This window comes from Macrotis lagotis, chromosome 1 (genome assembly GCF_037893015.1).
Source record: "Macrotis lagotis isolate mMagLag1 chromosome 1, bilby.v1.9.chrom.fasta, whole genome shotgun sequence".
NCBI classification, from domain to species: Eukaryota; Metazoa; Chordata; class Mammalia; order Peramelemorphia; family Peramelidae; genus Macrotis; species Macrotis lagotis.
The window spans coordinates 490,375,223-490,399,790 of record NC_133658.1 but is presented as its reverse complement, the minus strand read 5'-3'; the positions used below and the strand labels follow the sequence as shown (position 1 = coordinate 490,399,790).

Below are 24,568 nucleotides of genomic sequence, written 5' to 3'. Positions count from 1 at the left end.
AAATTTTCTTTTTTAATAACTATAAAACAGTTGGCTAGGCCTGGAGAACCAGATCCCCTGCCTCCCGGGTCATCCTTCCAAATAACCCTAAGAATGGACCCTTCAAAAGCTTCTCCTTTTGTCTTGCCTTTCCTGCAGAACCCTCCCGCCCTCTCTCCCCGCTTCCGCGTCCCCGGAGAGGTGGCAGGGAAGGACTTTGAGGGGGGTGTAGGAGTCAGTCCCCCGCGTTTAGAAGACCATTGACTGGGGGCCGCTAAGTGGCGCCCTGGATCAGGAGGACCTGAGTTCAAACCCCACCTCAGACACTTAATAATGACCTAGCTGTGTGGCCTTGGACAAGCTATTTAACCCCATGGCCTTGCAAAACCTAAAAAAAAAAAAAGGCCATTGGCTTCTAAGACCTCCCTTGGCTCATCCACCCCGGCGTAGATGAGGAAGAGGACGAGAGGAACTACAACTCCCAGAACGCCTAGCGGCTGAAGGTGTTTCCGCACCGGCGTATACTGTTTATGGCCTCATTGGCGGTGACGGAAGTGAAGTCACTGGCGCTTCCTCTCCGCATTCTCACGGGAGTTGTAGTTCCTCCTCAGCCGATGCCGCCTGCCTGCACGTAGCTGGCTGCGGGCGGGGGCGGGGGCGGGGCGAGAACTGCCTACATTTCCCAGAGAGCAGCGCGTTGCCGGTGGGTGGGCCAGCCTTTGGTGACGTCACGATCCGTGCTAAGCTACAGTCAGCATCTGGCTGTCCGGGGGGCCGCAGCCATGGCCGGGGAGATGACCATTCTGGGTGAGTGACCCCGACCCGGGCCCCCATTTTCGGGGGTGATGAGGCTGACGGCGGCCGGGGGGTGTCGAGAGGGTGGTGGCTGCCGCGGAGCAGCCCCGCCACCCGCCGTGGCTGGCGGAGGGGAGGAGGCGGGGGTCCGGCAGCGGCCCTGGAGGCAGCCTCGGACACAGGCCGGCATGGACGAAGCATCCGAGCATCCTCTGCGAGGCGGGCCGCGGGGCGCCGCGTCCAGACGGGCGCCGTGAGAGGCCCCAAGCAGTGCCGTGAGCCCCGGGGCGAAGGGCCCCCGCTGGAGGAACGGGGAGCTGGCAGGCCAGCCGGCCCGAACCCGGGCCGGGGCCGGACAAGTAGCCTCTTACGGCCCGGGAGCCGGACGGTCAGCTTTGGAGGAGGGAGCCGGAGGTGCAAGGAGGGCGCATCCTGTTTACGTGTTTCGGGTCTCTTGTAGAGCACCGGCCTGGAGTCAGGAGGACCTGAGTTCAAATCCGGCCTCCGACACTTCATAAGGACCCAGCTGTGTGGCAAGCCACTTATCCCATTGCCTTGTAAAAAAAAAAAAAAGATTAAATTTCAAGTAGTTCTGACAAGATTTGTAAAGCGGCTTCTATATTTAAGGCCCTGTAGACTTAGTAAAGAAAGAATCCAATGAATGATATTTATCTTACTCTTAGGTGGGAGTTAAAATTGCTAACTTCAAAGGTGAGGAAATGTGTCTGAAATTTGACCCAGAGGAGGGAGGAGGGTTAAAGAGATCTGGCAGATGGCATGATTTCCTTTTGGTGATTACCTGATCCTTTGGAGAGAGCATGAATTGAGCTCTTAAAGGTTACTCCTGTTTGCAAAACAAAATGCTAGGAGAACCAGAGTTGAAGCATTTTAGAATTGGAAAAACCGCATTGGTTGTCCAATAACTGAAAAGGATCACTACAAGGATGGTCATCTAGAACTATAGTAAGGGGACAGCTAGGTGGTGCAGTGGATAGAGCACCAGCCCAAGAGTCAGGAGTACCTGAGTTCAAATCCAGCCTCAGACACTTAATAATTACCTAGCCGTGCGGCCTTGGGCAAGCCACTTAACCCCATTGCCTTGCAAAAACTATAAAAGAAATAGAACTATGGTGTATGAAGACCTTGCCACTGTTAGGCCTTCTAGAATTTTTGTTTCTCATGGCATCCTTTTAAAAACTTGGCAGCTATCCCATCCCTACTAAGTCTTCCTTGTTCAGGCTAAACATCCCCAGTTATTTCAACCCATCCCTCCATGGCATTATCTTGGCCTTCCATGGTATTATCTTGGTTACTTGCTTCTGGATGTTTTCTTACTTTGGGCCCAGAATGGAACAAATCATTCCAAATGTAATCTGTTCAGGGAATTTTACACTGTTGCCTACATATTTTGGAAGGATACCTTTTCATTTCTAATTTTTCAATTTCTTAGTCTTTTAGTTGTTGTAACACACACATAGTAACTTCTTCCTTTAATATTTAAATGGACTGTACTACACTCTTGTAGAGTTCTTAATATGTTGACTTGGAACTGTCAAACTTAAATGTATGAGTCATTTTAATACCCTTGACTATAAATTTTATGAATTTAGGGATAAGGATTGTGACCTCTTTTTCACTCAAATCAAATTTAGTGCAGACTTTATTGTTGTTCAGTCATATTCCAATTTCTGTGATCTCCATTGGTGTTTTCTTTTTTTTAAGGGTTTTTTTTTTGCAAGGCAATTGGGATTAAATGGTTTGCCCAAAGCCACACGGCTAGGTAATTATCAAGTGTCTGAAGCTGGATTTGAACTCAGGTACTCCTGACTCCAGAGTCAGTGCTCTATCCACTGTGCCATCTAGCCACCCCTCCATTGGTGTTTTTTTTTTGCAAGGCAAATGGGGTTAAGTGGCTTGCCCAAGGCCACACAGCTAGGTAATTATTAAGTGTCTGAGACCGGATTTGAACCCAGGTACTCCTGACTCCAGGGCCCGTGCTTTATGCACTACACCACCTAGCTGCCCCATATTGGTGTTTTCTTAACAGATGCTGGAGGGGTTTGCCACTTCACTTACAGATGAGAAACTGAGGCAAATAGAGTTTAAATGATTTGCCCAGGATCATATGGCTAGTAAGTATCTATAAGGTTGGATATGAATTTAAAGTCTTCCTGATTCCAAGCTTAGTGCTCTATCCACTTTGACTTTGACTGTCCCATTAGTGTGAAAAGTAGATGTTTAATAAATGTTTATTGAATATATAAAATAAGTAGATGTTCAAGAAAACAGATGTTCAGAGTTTGTGATATTTAATATTGATCCAGATCCAGTGAAGTTTAAAGAGGTTTGTTCTTAATAGTAGTCTTCATTTTAGGAATTTAAGATATTGGTGAATTTTAGTATATTGAAATGATGTATTACAATTTGTCTAAATTACACATTCTAATTGGATTATATTTCAGGTTCAGCTGTCCTAACTCTTCTTTTGGCCGGTTATTGGGCACAACAGTATTTGCCTCTGCCTACTCCTAAAGTGATAGGCATTGATCTTGGTACCACCTATTGTTCAGTTGGAGCATTTCTTCCTGGCACAGGAAAAGTGAAGGTCATTCCAGATGAAAGTGGTCATAATAGTATACCTAGCATGGTATCTTTTACTGAAACTGATATTCACGTAGGATATGATGGATTGGAGCTGGCAGATTCAAATCCACAGAACACAATTTATGATGCCAAACGATTCATAGGCAAGATTTTCACCCAGGAAGAGCTGGAAAAAGAAAGTAGTAGATATCCATTTAAGGTAAGAGAGATTATCCAGTGAGTTTGATAACTCCTTTATCACCATTGACTCTGTGATAAAGCACTTATGTGGTTATAAATTGTGAGTATGTCTCTGTATCTGTGTGTGTGTGTGTGTGTGTTACGTATGTGCACACACATGCAAGCATGCAAATGTACATGCTTACATTGGTTCCTCTTCTATAATAGATCTAAGGACAAATATTTATTAAGCATCTGTAGCTGACACTGTGCTAGATCATGGTCAACATGTCCATATATAAGTTGTATACAAGTGAGGATAAGATGGGCATACAGTCTAGGAAATGCTAGTTCAATGGTAGGGAAATAGTCCAAGGGGTGTTATGTCTGAGAAACAGCAAGAAGGCCAATTTGACTGAACCATAAGGTCTATAAAGGGGAGCATTGTATAATGCATGGGAAGAGTACACATTGAGACTAGGTTGAGAAGGGATGACAAAAGAGAGGATTTATATTTGATCTTTAAGTAGTGGAGAGTCAGTAGAGTTTATTGAATAGAGGGATCGCAAACAGGAGAACAAACTTAAATTTTAGGGAAATCACTTTATCATCTGCATGGTGCATGGATTGGAATGAGATGAAATTTAAGACAGGAAGATTCATTAGGAAGCCATTATAATAGTTCAGATGAAAAATGATGGAGGGCTGTTGTTGTAGGAGAATAGAGAAAGAGAAGAATACAAGATAGAATGCAAGATGTTTTGGGGATGGAAGAAACTGCTGGAAGAAGGATCAATAAAGGCTTCATGTGGAAGTGAGTGCTTGAATTGAGTTTTGATATAGACCAGAGATTACAAATGGTGGAGGTGAGGAGAGCAAGCATTCCAGGTATGGGGAAGAGCCATGGAGATCAGAGATGGAAGTCCATGGCAAATAGGAAGTATGACTGAACTTAAGTTTACAAAGGAGTACTGAATAAACATACAGAAAAGGGTCATGTACAGAATTGCTTAAAGTGCCAGACAGGACTTCATATTTGATCTTAGAAATAATAGGAAGCCAAGATGGCAGAATGAGGAGGGAATCTATTTTGTATAGGAAAGAAAAAAAAGAGATGGGATTGGGTGAGGGGTGTGTTGCTATAAGGGACAACAAATTGGAAGAGGCATTGGTCAGTAATCAGAAACACTTAGGAGGGTCTTGATGAAAGTGAGAGGGGGGGGAAATAAGGAAAAAAATAGAATGGAGGGAAATAGTTAACATAACTATAAATGTGAATGAGATAAATTCACCCATAAAACAGAAGCAGATAACAGAATGGATTAAAAATCAGTATCCTTCAATATACTATTTATTTACAAAACATACATTTGAAGCTCAAAGGCATGCACATAGAGAAAAGGTAAGGGTTTCAGCTGAAGCAATAAAAGGGCAGTAATCATATCAAAGACAAAGCAAAAACAACAACAAAAAAGGAAATTATATTTAGCTAAAAGGCATAAACAGTGAAGTAACACCAATACTAAATATATATATATATATATATATGTATATATATACATATATATATGTATATATATATGTATATATATACATATATATACATATATATATATGAACCAAATGTTCATTTTTAAAATAAAAGTTAAATGAGTTATAGGAGGAAGAAGACAGTAAAACCTTATTAGTGAGGTACTTCAACTTTCCCCTCAAGACTAGAATCTAACCAAAAAATAAACAAATTAGGGTGAATAGTATTCTAAAAATATTAAATATAATAAATCTCGGGAAAAATGACTGAAAATAGAAGGGAATATGCCCTTTTCTCAGCAGTACATGGCACCAACAAAAAAGTGACTATATTAAGGCAGTAAAAAGCTCACAACCAAATGCAGAAAAGCAGAAATAGTAAATAAAACCTTTTCTGATCATATTGCCAAAAAAATTACATTCAATAAAAGACAGTGAAAACATAGATTAGAAGTCAGTAAATATTTCTTAATGCTAAAAGAAAAAAGTAATTGGAAACTAATATTCCTAAAGAATGAATCAAACTGGGGGTGGCTAGGTGGTGCAGTGGATAAAGCATCGGCCTGGAGTCAGGAGTACCTGGGTTCAAATCCGGTCTCAGACACTTAATTACCTAGCTGTGTGGCCTTGGCCAAGCCACTTAACCCCCATTGCCTTGCAAAAACAAAACAAAACAAACAAAAAAGAATGAATCAAACAATAATTTCATTGAAGAGAATAACAATAATGAGACAGCAAACCAAAAGTAGAAATTAGGACAAACTTTCTATCTTAAAAGACTTAGATCAATAAAATCAAAGAAAGCAGATCAATGAACTGGGCATACAATTAAAAATAAGCTAGAAAAAGAACAAATTAAAAATCCCCAATTAAACATCAAATTCAATATCCACAAAATCGGAGGATTAATCAAATAGAAAGTAAGAAAATCATTGATAGAAATTGACTTTATGGAAAAACCCATTAAATTAGATAAACCATGATTTATAAAAAATAAAATGAAAAAGAAAATTGCCTGACCTTTATCAGCAATGAAAAGGATGAATTCACAATGAAGAGGAAATTAAAACAATTATTAGGAGTTACTTTCCCCAATTACATGCCAATGCATTTGACAATTTATCAAATAAATCTGATAAAGGAAATGTTTAAATATTTGTTTTGTTTTTTTTACAAGGCAATGAGGTTAGGTGACTTGCCCAAGGTCACACAGCTAAGTAATCATTAAGTGTCTGATGTCGGATTTGAACTCGGGACCTTCCAACTTAAGGGCTAGTGCTCTATCCACTGTACCACCCAGCTGCCCCCTGAAATGTTTAAATGTTTATAAAAATGTAAATTGGCCAGATAAAAGATGCAATGGAGTACTTAAATAGCCCAATCTTAAAAAAAGAAATTTAACAACCTATCAAAAAATGCCCAGAGCCAGATGGATTCATAAGTGAATTCTTCCAAACATTTAAAGAACAATTAATCCCAATGGTATATAAATCACATTATTTTTATGACACAAATACGATGCTGATACCTAGGCCTGTAATAACAAGAAAAAATTTTAGAACAATTTCCCATGAATATTGATACAGAAATTTTAAATAAGACACTAACAAGGAGATTAAAGCTATATAGTACAAGGATTATACACTACAACTATGTGGGATTTATAAAAGGAAAAACTTCTTCAACTTTAGGAAAACTATCAATATAACTGACCATATTAATAACAAAACCAACAGAAATCATGTGATTATCTCAACAGATGCAGAAAAAGCCTTAGACAAAATATAACACTATTCTTATTAAAAATACTCTAGAACCCAGAAATAAAATGAACTTATCTTAAAATGACAAGTAATATTTATCTAAAACCATTAGGTTGTGATGGGGAAGATCGAAACCTTCCCAATAAAACAAGGCAAGGGGTGAAGCAAGGATGCTCTTTATTACCCTGTTATTTGATATCCTATTAGAAATATTAGTTCTAGCAATAAGAGAAGAAAAACGAATTGAAGGAATTAGAACAATGAGCAAACAAAACTCTTTGCAGACAATATGTTGGTATACTTAAAGAATCCTAAAGAACCTACTAACCTACTAAGTTGAAATTAACAACTTTAGCAAAGTTGTAGGATACAAAATATACCCACCTAAATAATCCTCATTTCTATATATTACCAACAAAGTCCAGCAGCATGAGATAGAAAGAGAAATTCCATTTAATTATGCCATAATTATTCCATTGCAGTTATTACTGTAGATAACTTAAAATATTTGGGAGTCTCCCAGTCAAGACAGACTCGGGAACTTTTATAAGCACACTTATAAAACACTTTTCATACAAATGAATTCAGATCTAAACAACTAGAAAAATATTAATTCTAGAAAGAATGTGTGGTACAATGCTGCAAAGAAGTCAAGAAGGAAGAATATGGAGAAAAGGCCATTAGATCTTACAGATAAAAACTACAGTCAGAAAACATGGGTTTGTACCCTGATTTCAGCAATTTTGTGATAATGGATACCAGCTGGGGTAGCTATTTTTTGAGGGGGGGAACAACAGATTTTGATGGGAAGACCTGGGTTTGAAGCTGGTTACTTCCTGAGTGACCTTGGACAATTAATTCTTTTGGAAAGCCAGTTAAATTACTTGTAAAATGGGAAAAAAATATCTGTTTTGCCTACATCACAAGATTGTTGTGGGAGAATTAAATAAGAAGCTCTATATAAATATCAGCTGCTACCAAGGATGGTGGAACAGCAAGGCAAGGTGTTTATCAGGCCTGTTTGGTGTTTATTTCTCATAGTTTTACAGTTGGGAAGTTAGGTAGAATTTTAGGTAATGGAAGCTCTGGTTATATTTATATAGTTAATAAATCCAGTCATGAATGGAGGGCAGGTATGTTTTAGTGAGATTAGAAGTGAAGAGGCAGGGCGGCTAGGTGGCACAGTGGAGAAAGCACCGGCCCTGGAGTCAGGAGTACCTGCGTTCAGGTCCGGTCTCAGACACTTAGTGATTGCCTGGCTGTGTGGCCTTGGGTAAGCCACTTAACCCCATTTGCCTTGCAAAACCCTTTAAAAAAAAAAAAAGTGAAGACGCTTCAGAAGTCTCATACAGAAGACACAGTCTGGGAAACTAAGAAGAGAGATTTAGGATGAAATCTTGATATTGTTGCCCACCTAAAATTAGGACATTTCTGAGATTGGAACATCAGGTCTAGGATAAGGACACCATCTTTTGAAAGATATCTGTGATATTGGTTATCTAAGAAAACTGTAGATTCCTTTTTCTTACTCATAAACAGATCAGATAGATCCTTCCTTGTTTTCAACATGGAAAACAGCATTTTACATTGACATGGATTGTGAATAGAATGTAGAACATAAACCATTAAGATAAAGGGGAAAGTAGATTGGACACATTTTTGGTATAGGTAAAGAATTATTTTTCCACTACAGAAGTCAGCATATCACTTGGAGCTTCAGATTTCTGTAAAATAATATAAATAATTATTCTCACAGAATTATCATGAAAGTGCTTTGTAAAATTTGGAAGTGTTACCCCCAAAAAACTCAAAACCGTGAAGTGTTAAATGAATGTGAGTTATTATTTTTATAAGACATGAATCTGGCTGTGAAGTTGTCATTTAAGAGAATTAGGAGCAGGATTAAAGTAGAGTGGTAATTCTGATTGTCAGAAGACTTGCTCCAAGTGATTGAAAATGAAGGATATACAAGGCTTTGGTTATATTATCTACCATGGAAAGTCAAAGAATATAAATTTATTTGGTGTTTGGAGAGTGAAAGAATGTAGGTGAATTAATTTGGCATTTGGAGGAAATTAGTGTTTGAAGCAGATGGGATTGGGGAAAGGGAGGATGGAATTTGCTATATACCAGATTCCATATTACATTTGTAAGTTTTTTTTCCCCTTAATTTTTTTTAGACATATGGTTTTTAGATAGTGATTTTGCCCATTTTTGTCTTGTATTGCCAGTGCCTTGAGCAGAGTATCTGACCTGTACTATATATTAAATGCTTAAGTGTTTATATTATGTAAAGTGATTGAGGCAGGGATAAAAGGAATTGTACATTCCAGTGAATGAGTTTAATTTCTTTTTTCCTTTTTGGTCATGTACAAAGTATATTTTATTTTTTATTTTTGATGTCTTTTATTTTTTATATGACCTTTATTTCTGAATGTCTCTCTTTTTTTTCCCCCTAACCCAATTATCCATACTTTTAAACAAAGAATAAAATAAGAAACAAGAAAAAAAGTACAGTAAAGCCAAAGAAACCAGCATATCAACCAAATCTGACAGAACAGACAATGTTCTACATGGTTAGTTATTTACCTCTGCAAGGAATGAAAAGCTGGGTATTTTCTCCTCTCTTCTTTGGGAATAAGCTTGCTCACTATATAGTCTTTGGTTTCAGCATGCTTGTTGTTGATCTTTTTCATTTACATTGTTATAATTACTAGGTTTTGGGGGGGAATATTCCTTTAATTCATCATATCTAGAAGAATTCTGATGCTAGGTTTGAAGCCATGGTATTTGACCTAATGACTCTACTTTGTGAGCCTTTTTCTTTGCTACCTTATTATAAAAATACAAATAACATTCCCCAAATTCTTTTCTCCTTCCTTTACAGAAAAAGATAGAATTATCAAAAAATGAAACTATGTTAAAAGTATCTAATTTTTTGGACCTATCTTACTATTATCTCCTTTTATACATTAAGATGTTTCATTATTAGATGTTCCCTTAACTATAAACTTAGCATGAGGAATTAAAAGAATATTAAATTCAAGTCAGTACATTTTCATCTTATTAACGATTTTAAAAGATGAGCTTTAAAATTATTGGTTAAATAAAATATGGGGATTACTTGTAATTAATTATCTTTGTTATGAGTGTACTACAGCAAATAACAGGTAGTTGACTTGGGTTTTTAAAAATATTATTTAATACTAACACTTGAACATTCTCAACAATGGTGGTTTATAATAGTGGGCAAAAATCTTTGTATTACGTAACTTTATTTTTAAAATTATATTACATTTTGAAGATTGAACAGAATTACAAACTCCTTGGATTGCTTTATATTGCTTGGGATGTGCCACTGGTATTACCATGTAAAATAGTTTGGTATAAGCATGTACAATGACCTGTTTCTACAATATGGTTCCTCTTGTTTGAACCTTATTAATAAAGAATGATGATATCATACCTAATTAGTACAATATAATGTGGATTTAGGACCAACCTTGGAGTCAGAAGAACTCTATGGCTTCAGATTTAATTCTGTTGGCCAAGTCATTTAATCTTTCTCTCAGTGCCTTAGGTAATTTCCTAATCTTCTAAATTATAGATGAGTTTCTAGGCTTTGTTAATAAAAATAATTCTACCAGTGGAAGTTCCCTACCAGATGAAGTTAAATAATTGAATAAAATATAGATTTTCATGCTATAAAAGACTATTCTTTTTGGTAATCTCATAGAATTGAATTCTTTTATATAAAAGAAACATTCTTAAATAGGACAGTCATTATGATGGACTTTTCTATGAAGTGTAATTAATTGGTGATTGCTTAATGACAATTTTGATTGGAAAAACAGAACCTGCTATCCCCAGAATATTTGTTCTCTGGTGAAATTGTCACAGATATTCAGATTTCAGAGTCTGTGTATACTATAATACCAGGAAGAAAGGACTAATTTAAAAATCTTTTAAGAAAAGCCACTATGGCAACAATTGAGTGATGTCTGTTACTTACATGGGAACAAAGTGAGACAAGAAATCTATAAATATTCACTAGAGGCCTTCTAACAACCACTTGTAAGTGACGTGATACAAAGGACTATCCATTAGATTATAGATTGGATTGGATGGTCTCTTCCAAAACAAAAATCTTTGCTTACATGAAAGGATGCTAGCTATCAAGGTGCTGACATCCCAAGGTGATGATAACTATTAGTAAACTATCCTATTGAATAGGGATGTTCTTTTAGTTTGTGTTCATTTTGATTTATATGTGTCAGGAAGCTAATGAAATCATGACCAGATTCCTGGTCACAGTCAACTGTTTATACTTTGTATTTATTTTGCTTATGTCTGATTTTCCCTGAAATTTAGAGATTCATTTTAACCAGATCTGAAAAAATTAAGTTGATTATTGGATAATAGCTAATTAGATTGCTAGGTAGCATAGTAAATTCATTGCTAGACTTTGAACCATAAAGACATGAGTTCCATTACTTCTTCAGATACTCACTGTGCCTCTTTCCTCATCTGTAAAATGAGAGGGAATTGGATTTGATGGCTTATGAGACCCTTTCTGGCTCAAAATCTCTGATCTTCTAATCAAGAACCTATGAAATGAGCATGTAACCTAAAGCTAAACAGTTTTTCACAGTTCCTTTTTTGCTTAATTAGACCTCAGTTTCTTTTTACTGGCTTATGATATGTATTTACAGGTCTTAAACAACAATGGAACAGCTGAATTTTCTGTGACAAGCAATGGGACTATCACTGTTTCTCCAGAATATATCGGCACCCAATTGCTGTTGAAGCTGAAGAAAATGGCAGAGGATTACTTTGGGATGCCAGTGTCTAATGCTGTTATTTCTGTGCCAGCAGAATTTGATCTAAGGCAGAGAAATTGTACTATTCAGGCTGCTAATCTCGCAGGTAGTACTTTAGTTGTATTTGTTTTTATGAATTTGTTTACTTGTCAAGTATGGTTATGCCATAGTGGCCATACTTCTTACTCAGATGCCATAACAGAGATTATTTATACCTGGGTCCATCAAGTCTTACATGTATTTAAATTAGTTCATTGAAAATTCAGGAATTATTTTGGTTTTGAGGAGGGGTGGCCTATATTTCTTTATTGCTGCTGTTCAGCATTTCAGGGATATGCTTGACCCAAGATTAAGATAGTTAATTCTTCAAAGCAAATTTTATTTCCACAGACAACTCTCAGCAACAGTGTTTGGGGAAAAAAAAATTACTTTTGTTTTCAAATCAGTAGACTTGATTCTTTTATATTCTTGAGATGTCTAATGTACTTACAACTTTGTAAGTTTATTGATAGTTATCACCTTGGGATGTCAGCACCTTGATAACTAGCATCCTTTGATACTGTAAGCAAAGATTTTGCTTTGGAAGGCGCTAGAGACCATGCAATCCAATCTATAATCTAATGGATAGTCCTTTGTACCATGTCACTTAAAAGTGGTTGTTGGAAGGCCTCTAGTGAAGATGTATTCACTCTTCCCTTAGATTGGATTGATAAAATAGTTTGGAAATTTTTCTGTACATCCAACTTAAATTTTCTTTTTAACTTCTTTTCATGGTTTTTAGTTCTGTTCTCTGGAGCCAGATAGAACCAGCCTAATCTTTAAAAAAAAAGTCAATAGTATCTATTTAACTCTTTAAAGTTTGCAAAGTGCCAATCAGGTTTTCTCATTTATTTTCCATATATGACAGTCCTTCAGATACTTGAAAGTAGTTATCATGTCATATCTCTACCCTATACCCACTAAGTTTTCTCATTTCCATGTTAAATAATTTCACTTCCTTCAAATTATCCTTGAATGTTATGATTTTTTTTCTCCCAGTTATTTTCCTTATAGACAGTACTCATCCTAAAATATTGTGCTTAGGAATAAACACAGTACTCGAGTTGTTGCCAGACCACAGGATTACTGGTACCTCCTTTGTTCAGAAAAATATTTCTCTTTATTCACTTCAAGATCAGATTGTCTATTTGGACAACCCAATATCTATCCTAGAGTCTAACTGCTTCCTCCTTATCTTTTAGAGTTTTTAACTTCCTTCAAGATATGGGTTAGAAGTCTTATTTGTTCCTTATAGTTGTTAATGTTCTCTTGTTCCACATATTATTACACATTCATTCATTCATTCATTTGTTCATAAATTAAACTATTTCAGTAAAATATAATCTTATTAAGAGCGGAGGCAGTTTTTGCTTTGATCTTTCTGTCCTTAACCTTTTAAGTTATCCATAGTGCCTTAAGTGTTTATTGAATTGAATATGGCATTATTACTTCACATTGGGCTTGCAGTCTACTAGAAACCCCATATTCATACAGGCAAAAATCCTATATAGCCCCCAATCCCCCATCATATAATTATGAATTTTTTAAAACCATGCCATATGACTATATATTTGTTTTTTAAATTTCATCATATTTTATCAGACCTTACATACTAGCCTGTCTTTTTTTAATCCCTATCTCTTTGATCTATATTTATTCCTCTTGCAGATTTGATATATCATTTTCCTAAGTGTGCCAATCCCTTACAACTGAAATTCCCAGTTTCCCCAGAAAAAGTAGACAAATGATGCAGCACAAAGAAAAATAAAACCAAACAAATTTAAAGTCAAAAAAAGAAAACTTAAGGCTTAACTTGAGACACTCAGAAGCATTGGGAAAAAGAAGCATATTGAGGGAAGAGGGGTTAAGGGCAAAGCTTACATGGAGATTAGTCAGGGGAAAGATGTTATAACTGGGTATCAGTTTCTGGAAGCTGCATTATTTCATCCTCAATTAAACTATCAGAGGGTATGGGCTAAGATTTTACTCAGAAGAACAAGAAAGATCAATAATCTTATGAGAAGCATTCCATATTTGGTATCCAGTGTAAGTTCAACATAACAATTTATTAAGGATATGCTGGGTACACAAAAACAAACCAATAATGGTCCTGCATATATACATATATATATATATATATATATATATATATATATATATATATATATAGTAATAAAATAAGAGGAAGAGAGCTCATCAATGGAGGGGATCTGAGGAAGGCTATAATCTTTATGGGAAACAACTGTGTAACTAACCATTTTATAGTGGAGAAAGTCTGAAGGACAAAGGGACAATATGGGGGCCATTTTGTAAAGAGCTTTAAATGGCAGATTCTAAAGATCTCCTCGAAGCAATAAGAAACACCTATAGATTAATAACTCAGAAAGCAACAGAACCAGAACCATGTCTTAATATAGTTAGTCAGACAAGTGGTACTTAAGTTTTCAGTCTTGTGGCCAGCTGCTGTGGCAAACTTGGCTGCATTTCACTGATGTACCTGAATGTGGCAGTCTTCCACCCTTTCCTGAAGATAAGAGATCTGTTCACCTGCAGGTTTTTGGCAATTAGAAGCTTATTGGCCAAAGAGCCAGTGCAGACAGTAGCAGAGTACAGGTGATAAAGGTGATAGGAAATATACTAGTAGTTACCAGCTATTTTTTACCTTTTCTTCTTCACTTAGGTCAGCATTATGAAACATTTCTTCTTGGCTTCATTTTCTCTGTTCTCAAACACTTTTGCAGTAGGATACTCCTCATAGGGTTATTGGGAGAAGAGTGTTTTTGTGAACCAGGATGTCCCATTTAAATGAGTTGTTATGAATTCTTTGGTCTTGGCAGCGCATTTAAAAAAGAGGGGGCAGAAGATACCAAGGATATCTTGTAGCCCATCTATTACTATTAACTTAGCTATTAGTAAGATCCATATCCCATTGAATTAACCTCACCCACTCCTACTCAGTGGGAGACATAGATAAAAGTTAAATAGGGTTAAAGGAGATTAGTATATATTGGTTGACATCTGAATCTTTGGACAGACTACTCACATGATATCATTTAAGTTTTAATATCAAGCCCTTAAATTGTTGTTCAGGTGTTTTAGTCATATCTAACTAACTCTGACCCATTTTGTGTTTTCTTGGCAGAAATACTAGAATGGTTTACCATTTCCTGCTCCAGCTCATTTTACAGATAAGGAAACTGAGACACAGAGGGTTAAGTGACTAGTTTAGGGTCACACAACTAATAAGTGCCTGATACTGGATTTAAACTAAGACCTTCCTGATGCTAGGCCCATCACTCTATCCACTGCTCCATCTAACTGCCCTTAGCATGAGGTGGTTCTAAATTAGAGATAGGAGGAACAATGGGACATTCTAATACTCACTCATAGCCAAGGAATTCTTAAATGACAAGGTATTTGATTTTCTAAGTAATTACTTTGATATCACTCTACAGGTTGACTTTCAAATATAGTATTTATAACATATTAGTCACTTTAAAATTTTAACTCTATTTGTCTTAATGGCATTTCCTTAACATTTTCATTAACACAATGTTATTTTTAAAAGTTTAGGTCTGTTTACTTTCTATAATTCTTAAGTACTTTTTCCCTTTTTTTTACCTTGTCGTTTTTTTTTTGCATGTTTTCTCTCTCTCTTTCCTTATGTCTGTCTTTCTTTCCACCCTTCTCTTTCTGCCTACATCTCTTAGTTCAGTGGTATCAAATACAAATAGAATTGAATTCCAGCATGTTGCATATTGATTTGGGAAAAAATGAATATTATCTATGTTGACTAATATTTATATTATTTTTTCAAACATTTCCAATTACTTTTTTTTTTTAGGTTTTTGCAAGGCAAATGGGGTTAAGTGGCTTGCCCAAGGCCACACAGCTAGGTAATGATTAAATGTCTGAGACCAGATTTGAACCCAGGTACTCCTGACTCCAGGGCCAGTGCTTTATCCACTACCCCACCTAGCGCCCCGCCCCATTACATTTTAATCTGATTTGGGTCACACTAGGAAATTTTGCTGCCTGAATTAGACATCTTGCAAGCCTCAAGAATGTTGAAAACTGCCTAATTCATTTTATCCTAGAATCTCCTTCCTGATCTTAATCTGCATCATTGATATTTCCAAACCCATAGTGTCAGTTTATACTCCAGAAATCTAGTTGTGAAATGGGCTACCTTGGGAGATAGTAGATTTTCTTTTCTTAGAATTAGAGGCTAGCCATTTTGGAAAGGATTCCTTTTCAGGTACATGTTATATGCATTTTGAGGCTCTTTCTAATTCCAGGATTCTCTCTTTCAAGTTCTGTCTATTATTCTTCCTTCTGCCACAAAACTAATTTGGCCTTAATTAACCTTTCCTGGATGTTAAAGGTGTTTTACATATAGTCTTGCCCCTTCCTAATCTGGCCTACATATCTCTGTCACATTGTTCTCCTGTCACATGTTCACATCAGTCAAAAACTTTCAGTTCCTCTCCAACTCCCAAGTAGGTAGTACAGGGATTAGAGTGCTAAGCCTAGAGTCAGGAAGGCTTGAGTTCAGATTCTTCCTCAGATAATAGCTGCATGACTCTGGATAAGTCATCTAATTTCTGCTTGCCTCAGTTTCCTTAAATGTAAAATGGGATCACATTAATCACAAGATTGTTATAATTAATTAATATTTATTAATGTGTCATGTACTCTGCTAAGAACTGGGGATACAAAAGAGAGAGAACACAGACCCTGCCCTCAAGAATCTTATGATCCAATGGGGGAAGACCTTATCATGTAAACAAATATGGGGAGAAGAGGAGAGTGGCTAGTGCAGAATAGATGGCTTGAGAGAGAATTGTGTGGTTAAGGGATTGGAGGTTTCTATGTGAATGAAGAGTAGGTTTATGTAATGGAAGACAGAGGGAGAGGGAAAAAGCCAATAAATTACAGTCATATGAAGAGATTTTGAGGTACAGCCAGATCAAGGGTATGAACACCTTTGTGGGTACCTGAGCCATGGACTATAAAGGTGTTCACCAGAGGTGAGTTAGTCTGAGGAACTTAGGGTAAGTGAAGTATCCAGCTCATTGAAGAAAGAAGATTAGTAAACCCAGAGGCCTGTAGATACCAGCTACCAGGATTTTGATTGAGTAGTAGATATGGATAGCATGAACCTCAAAAGAAGGGAGATTACTGAATGATGGCAGAAGTGGGGGAAACCTGAGTATTCTAACTCCTCTACTTTGACCAGTGGGCCAAGAAAAATGAGTGAAGTTGTAGCCCGTACAATGCTTGCTCCCTTGACTGCCTTTCCCATGTTGCAAACTAATTTCATTACTGGATTTCAGGGCCCTCTACATCTGAAGCCTTTAATTCTCCAGTCTTCTTTCATGTTTTTCTACTTCATTGTATCTTCCAACCAAATAAATTATTTACATTCCATCTCCACGCTTCCCAAACAGTTTGTATACTGTGCTATTTCTTTGCTCATTCAAATGTAAGCCTCTTAAAAGTAGGTATTGCTTCATTCTATTTTCAGTATCTGGTAAGTAGTAGGCTTAAGAAATAACTGTTAAGGGGTCAACTAAATGGTGTAGTGGATAGAGCACCAACCCAGGAGTCAGGAGGCCCTGAGTTCAAATCCAGCCTCAGACACTTCGTAATTGCCTAACCATATGACCTTGGGCAAGTCACTTAACCCCATTAATTTTTTTTAAATGACTGCTAATTGATTTATTGCCCATCTTGTTCCCTAGTCTTCAGTAGCTCCCTTTTCTTGTTTAACTCATGACAATCCTTTAAAATACCACTGCTAACTCCTCTATGAAGTCTTCCTTCCATCTAGAAATGATGTCTCCCTCATTACTGCTTTTCTTTTTCATCTTCTAGGACTAAAAATCTTAAGAGTAATTAATGAACCCACAGCTGCAGCTATGGCTTATGGACTTCACAAGGTGGATGTTTTTAATGTCTTGGTGGTAGATTTGGGTGGAGGAACACTCGATGTTTCCTTACTCAACAAACAAGGAGGAATGTTTTTAACCCGAGCCATGGCAGGTAAGGAGATTTTATGGAAGTTCAAATTGTAATGCCTGTTTAGAGAACAGACTGTTTGTTTTACATTCTTTATTTATTTTAGCAGTATACTTAATTTATATCATCATATATCAGCTTATAATTAAAATATATCAGTAAAAGTTCTGAGTTGCTTTTTGCAACTTTGTCTACTCTGACACAATCCAAAATCTGTGGTATAAATATATAGAGTATATAGTCTATATTAACTCATTAATATGCTTAAATTATTTTTGTACATTAAGAAATATATGAAAGTGGGTGAACTTCTTAAAAAAATTAATAGAATTGATTTATTAATTTTTATAAACTTTGAACATTTTAGATGGTCTTCCACTCTTGAATCTCTTGCCCTCTTGTATCCCAAGCCCCACCCCTAGATTAACTCCTGTCATCTACTGCCTTCATTCCCATGCAAATGTTGCTGAATGGAGCTGGAGGAAATCATGAAAATTGTGCTGACTGGGTTTAATACATTATGTAATTTAATCACAATTGAGTCTTTATTGAAGTATAGCAAACATTTGATTCCTGCCTAAATCTGTTCACTGTCCCTTTCCATAACAGCTATTCTTTACCTTGCACAAGCTTCCTCCACCCTCTCAGCAAAGGACCTCTTCTAATACTTCTCTGAAAAGAATCAAAATGATTCAACAAAATCTTCCTCTTTTCCCCCCTCCTCATTTTATGTCACTTATATATCTTTCCCCACCATTTTCCCCTTCTTTTGAGTCTCAAATGAAGATAACCCCTTTTCTTTGCCAAGGCCATTCCTTTTATGTGCACCCTTAATAGCATCCTCTCTAGACTTCTCCAGCTGGCTATCCACCCAACTATTTCCACATACTCTATAATCTTCAATACCTACGTGTGTGTGTGTGTGTGTGTGTGTGTGTGTGTGTGTGTGTATGTATGTATATATATATATATATATATACACACACATACTGACTTCCTCCCTGCTTCCACAAGTACTCCCATTTCTCCCCTATCTTTAATAAAATGCCTATCAGTTATTGACCTATATCTCTTCTGTCTTCAACAAAATTCCTTGAAAAAAACTATAATTATTGCCCCTCCTTTCCTTTCTCCTAGCTGGCTTTTAACCACATCATTCAGTTGAAACTGCCTTTTTCCCAAATTGTCACTGATCTCTTAATTAACAGATTAAATAATCCTTTTCTTTCTTGACTGCTGTGGCAATCTCTTCCTCCTTACTCATATAACCAAAATACTAGTTCAAGCCATTATTACCTCTCACTGTTTCAATAACCATGTATCCCAATTCTTTGTCTCAAGTACCACCTCATTCCAGTCCATTACTCAGCAGCCAAGTGAGCTCCAAAGCATAGGTAAAGTCACATCACCCTCCATCCCTGCTCAATGGTCTTCTGTTATTACCCAAATCAAAGTCATCTTTTTGACACTTAAAGCCCTTCATAGCTTGACCCTGTCTACCTTTCCAGTCATCTTTTACTTTACTGTTCTCTACACAGTCTCTGATATATTTTAAAAATTTATTTTCTTTCCAAGTACATCTTGGAAAAAGCCTGTTAATTGAAACAAAACAAACAAAAACTATATTGGTGCCAAAGGTAATTTGAATTCTTATCTTCTTTTAACTTAGGAAACAATAAACTTGGAGGGCAAGACTTCAATCAGAGATTGCTTCAGTACTTATACAAGCAGATCTATCAAACATATGGGTCCCTGCCTTCCAGAAAAGAGGAAATCCATCGATTAAGACAGGCTGTGGAAATGGTCAAGTTAAATCTGACACTTCATCAGTCTGCCTGGATTTCAGTGTCACTTACCATAGGGGAAGCAAAGGACTTAAAGGATACTGCACAAAGTAAGGAACATGAGATTAAACCTTCAGAAGACAAACTCTTCCCTGAAAGTGTCCATCATAAGAACATTATGTTCAGAGATGATTCTTCTGAAAGAGATGGAAAACTAAGTCAGGTGCTTTTTGAAACAGAAATCTCAAGGAAACTTTTTGACACATTGAATGAAGATCTCTTTCAGAAAATTTTTGTACCAATTCAGCAGGTGCTGAAAGAAGGGAATCTGCATAAGACTGAGATTGATGAAGTAGTTTTGGTTGGAGGTTCTACTCGTATTCCCCGAATACGCCAACTAATTCAAGAGTTTTTTGGAAAGAGTCCCAATACATCTGTAGACCCTGACCTAGCTGTTGTGATGGGAGTGGCTATACAAGCAGGTATTGATGGTGGATCTTGGCCTCTTCAAGTCAGTGCTATAGAAATTCCCAATAGACATTTAAGAAAGACCAACTTCAATTGAATTCATTCTTCTCACCTAGTGACCATTTTCTTTTTATTTTACCTCTTTAACAAGAGCAAAAGTAAATCTAAAATCTTTAAGATAATTCTCAAATTTACCTGTCAACAGAAACATCTAGATGTTGGCAAATTTTACCTAGTACTTAAATTATTAAGGTAAGCTATATCCCCCATCTCCTTCCTCCTCCTATTCTCATTCTTACTTGCTTTTGAATGGATCATTTTCCAAAGGGAAAACCCTGCTCAAAAGTGATGTATTTTAAATGAATTCTCATATTGGGGTCAGCTTGAATATAAGATGCAGAACAGAAAATATCATATGTTATTTATAATTGTTTTATAAAAATAGAATAGTATCATTTGTAAGATTCTCAGTTTCCTACTAAATTTTATTAGTAGAAGTTGTCAGATTGTTTACTTGATAATAGACTGTTACTACTGGTACTTTGAAATATCTGTTCTGGAAGTGTTGCTATAAGACCTGGTCTTTGCCCCAGGCATTTTCAGTGAATAGAAGATAAAAGCATAGCAGTATTAATACAGAGAACATCTACAATGCTTCACTACCACCTTACCCAAATGTTTCTTTTTAAATTGATGAAAAATTGACCTTCAGAAATGAGAGTGTCTTATAAATATCTGTTGATGTTGTTTTAAAGAACTAATGGAAAAATGCCAAAGATGAATTAAATTAAGGGAGCAATTGTGCTTTGGACTTTTAAAACTGTTAACTTTTAGGTTTTGGAACTCTTTTTCAAGGTGCTTAAAAGTTTACTAACATGCAAATCTCACACTGTTTAGATTTTTAATCCAAAAATAAATAAGTCAAATTTAAATAAAATATTTGACATAGTTTTAATAAAATACTTTAAAATTTTGAACATAGAAAACTAATTTTTTCCATAATTTTAAAATTTCTTTATAAAAAAGAAAATAGCAATGTGGGTCCATTAGGCAGTGATTGCATCCTTCTTTATATTTGGTCCTTTAAGAAAATGAACCTTAAGAAAAAGAATTTTTTAAACTCTCTAAAAGTGTTTAATTGATCTTCCATGGAAGTATAAACAGTAGAAATAGTCTTCACATTCCTCAAATTTAATATTCATCCTCCCATTTTCTACCTCTCAACCACTTCGACCAAGAAGGAAACTTGTGCTCTCCAGGTTCCCCCCATGCAAATTGGGGAAATAGAACTAAGATTGGAAGCACTGAATACTGGCTATTTTATAGCTATCTCAATTATTGAATATAGTTTAAATGAGGAAAAATAGGATGCATATCTTGTATGGGATAATTCATATGTATAAATGTTTAGGATAATTTATATATAAATTTTTTTCCCTTATATACATTTTGGATGTATATATAGCTAATGATTTCTAGTATACATTATTTTTTTAGCAAAGCCCTTACATAGTTACATAAAGGGAATGAATTATTTATTTTTTATCAGAGGGAAGTCTTGGTACTGTATTTTGGCTCAGACCACTGAATTAGCAACAGATTTTGAGTTTAACAAATTGTATATAACAGATAAGTGGGATTTTTTTATGTGTAAAGATGATTGAATGATCTCAGTAAATCTTTCAGTTTCTTTTTTAAATTGTGCACTTTATTCTCCATTTTGAACCATTCAGCTGTACCACTATTTGGCAACCTAGTACAGATTTTAATGGAATACATAAAAGATGGAAATAGTAACTTTTGAGAATGAAGGTGATGGAACACATATAGTTGGTAAAGCCAGGAAGTATCATTTCCCAGCATGTAGAATTTTAATAAGCCTTAGTGCTTATTATACTCAAACCTCTCTTACCATTCTCAGAATTACAAAATGAAATTATCACAGTCTGGATGAAAAGCAAATGACTTCAAAATATAAACATTTTGCCAATAACCAAAGTAGGCAATTCATATTTATATATTATACCCCAGAATAATCAGTACTAAAAAAGTGGAGCAAGAGAGTAAAAACTTTAATTTCTTAATAAGGTACTATATTAATATTTGAAACAATTCAGTTAAATTGTAATTTTTAATAAATTTTATTAATGTACCCTTTTTAAAATGAGCACTTTCAATAAAAATTGCAAATTATTTTCTATAAACAATTTGTTTCTGTGTGCCTGATTTTCTCTTAGCTGATTTACTAGCTTGCAAATTATGAAAACTTATGACTTGAAGGAACATCACAATCTGAATAAGTTTGTAGCTCTGAGTTTCTTATAATTGAGCATCATTCAACATAATGATGCCTTGTGTTCACTGTTATGATACTCATCTTTATGATGAGGTCCTTTCTAAGTCACCTTGGAAAATCACCTGGAAATTAAAATTTCTACTTATATGTCATGTTTTGTTTTTTAATTTCACTGAAATCTCTACCAATTTTTCATTCCCTGCTACCTTCCAGAGAGCCATTTTAAAAATAAACAATTAAATAAAGATAGGAAGAATAGAGAAAGCCTGTAAAACAGATCAATATTTTGAAAAAAAGCAAAAATATATTCAGTGTATCATACCCACAGACCTTCTACTTCTGTAGAGGAGTTGGAGAGAGGTTTCTTCTAATTCTTTGGATCCAAGTTTTTTTTTTTTGTAATTTTACAAAAAATAATTTTGACTGTTTTCAGATTGTTCCTTTACTTCATGTTGTAACCATATTCTTTGTCTCCTTATTTCTGCTTTCTTTCCTTTGCTTCAGATCATGTAAAAGTTTCCATACTTTTCTGTATGTATGTATGTATGTATATATTTATTTATTTATATCATTTATCATTTCTTTTAACACATTGATATCTGTGACAGTCATTTAGCATTGCTTGTTTAGACATTCCCCAGTCAATAGGCATCCAACTTTACTTCTAACTCTTTACTCTCACAAAAAAAATGCTGTTATAAATATTTTAAGTTCAATCTTCATTATTAATATTTTCTCCATCACTTTTTTAATTCCTGACAAAACAAAAAGCCCTAATTTGTTAGTATTTGCTGATTTCTGAAATGTAAATGGTCACCCTGAAAATTTAACAATCAGTTCTCATGTGCCAGTTCAAACTGACTTCAGAACATCCCTGGTTTAAGCCTTGTAATGGAATCTTTGGGTCAAATGCGTACATTAGTTACTTTTGGGGGGGAGTTGCAAGGTAGTGGGGTTAAGTGACTTGTCCAAGATCACACAGCTCAGTAATTATTAAGTGTCTGAGGCCGGATTTGAACTTAAAATCCTCCTGACTCCAGGGTCAGTGCTCTTTCCACTGTGCCACCTAGCTGCCCTAATATATTAGTTACCTTGTATCATTCCAAGTTACTTTATAGATGGTTGTATTGATTTATAACTGAGCTATCTTATCTCAGCCTCTCCAAAAATGACTATTTCCTTCTTTGGTCATCTTTGGTAATTTGCTATATTTTAGGTGAAACTCCAGGATTGTTTTGATTTGCATTCATTATTATTGATCTGAAGAATTTTTATATGCTTGTTAAGAGTTTGCAATTCTTTTGAGAACTTTTGGTTTATGTCCTTTGACCATGTATATATTATAGAATAGCTTTGGTGTGTGTGTGTATGTGTGTGTGTGTGTGTGTGTGTGTGTTTTATATATTCTTCTATGTGTGTATATTTTATCCTGAATAAAAAATGATAGAAATATGAAGCAAGAATTTTTATTTCCTGTTTGCCTGACTTCCTTTCTTATCCTGAGGAATTAAATTAAATTTTCAGACTCATATAATTGGTATCCTTTTTATCTTTTTATTTGCCTCTATCATTTAGTTAAGAAAATATTTTCTATTGGGGAAATTATATTACTTCCTAATTGTTTTATGTCATGATTTTTAGTATTAAGGTTACAGTCATTTACAATTTATTAGAGAATCTGGTTTAGGTATTCATCTAAGTTGAATTTCTGTCAAATTTTTCCAGTTTTTCCTGCAATTTTTAATCAGAGTGAATTCTTTTCTAAGTAATCTGTCTTTGAGTTTATCAAACATGGGGTTATTGATTTCCATCGTTTCTGATTGTCCCTTGTCTAGTCAATTCCGCTGAGGACATGGTTTTTATGCCTGATGTTTTATAATACATTTCAAGGTCTTGAAGTGCTCCTGGCTTTCATAATTTCTCTTGACATATTCAGTATCTTTATTTCTTCAGATGAATTTTGTCATTTTCTGGAGTTTCTACAAAGTATCCCTTTGATAGTTTGATTGTTAAATCACTAAAATTGTAAAGTAACTGGGGTTTTTTTGTTCTTTTTTAATGTTGGCAATGCCCAGCTATGAGCACTCAAAATATTCTTCCAACTATTTAAGGGATTTTTGGTTTTGTTTGTTTTTCTTTAATCTCTTTAAGGAGCATATCAAAATGAATTTTTGTGAACCTTAGATTGATCCTTGGGTAGCATATATATATTTTAGAATGTTATTTCCATTTTATTATATTCTTTTGAATATTATTATAGAATATATAGAGAAATGCCATTTTTTTGTGTGGCTTATTTTCTGGCTAGCA

The 24,568-nt window shown here is 35.5% G+C and overlaps 1 protein-coding gene across 4 annotated transcripts; it reads left to right on the top strand.

Moving 5' to 3' along the window:
* The first annotated feature begins 681 nt into the window (after positions 1-681).
* Positions 682-23,769, top strand: HSPA13 (heat shock protein family A (Hsp70) member 13). Of its 4 annotated transcripts, none has more exons than XM_074213818.1 (6): positions 700-786; positions 2,822-2,906; positions 3,237-3,577; positions 11,543-11,756; positions 17,567-17,734; positions 19,380-23,769. In XM_074213818.1, exons 2-6 carry the CDS (start codon positions 2,900-2,902, stop codon positions 20,057-20,059), a joined length of 1,410 nt encoding a protein of 469 aa, XP_074069919.1. In that variant the 5' UTR covers positions 700-786; positions 2,822-2,899; the 3' UTR covers positions 20,060-23,769. The 4 variants fall into 4 exon arrangements, with proteins under 4 accessions (XP_074069918.1, XP_074069919.1, XP_074069921.1 ...); XM_074213820.1 differs by lacking the exon at positions 700-786 and adding an exon at positions 857-1,049; XM_074213819.1 differs by lacking the exon at positions 700-786 and adding an exon at positions 857-1,162.
* Positions 23,770-24,568: the final 799 nt, after the last annotated feature.

Coding starts and splice junctions, on each gene's coding strand:
- HSPA13 (XM_074213817.1), top strand. CDS start 762: ATGGCCGGGGAGATGACCATTCTGG. Junction 3,578..11,542: donor GTAGTAGATATCCATTTAAG/GTAAGAGAGATT, acceptor ATGTATTTACAG/GTCTTAAACAACAATGGAAC. Junction 17,735..19,379: donor TTTAACCCGAGCCATGGCAG/GTAAGGAGATTT, acceptor CTTTTAACTTAG/GAAACAATAAACTTGGAGGG.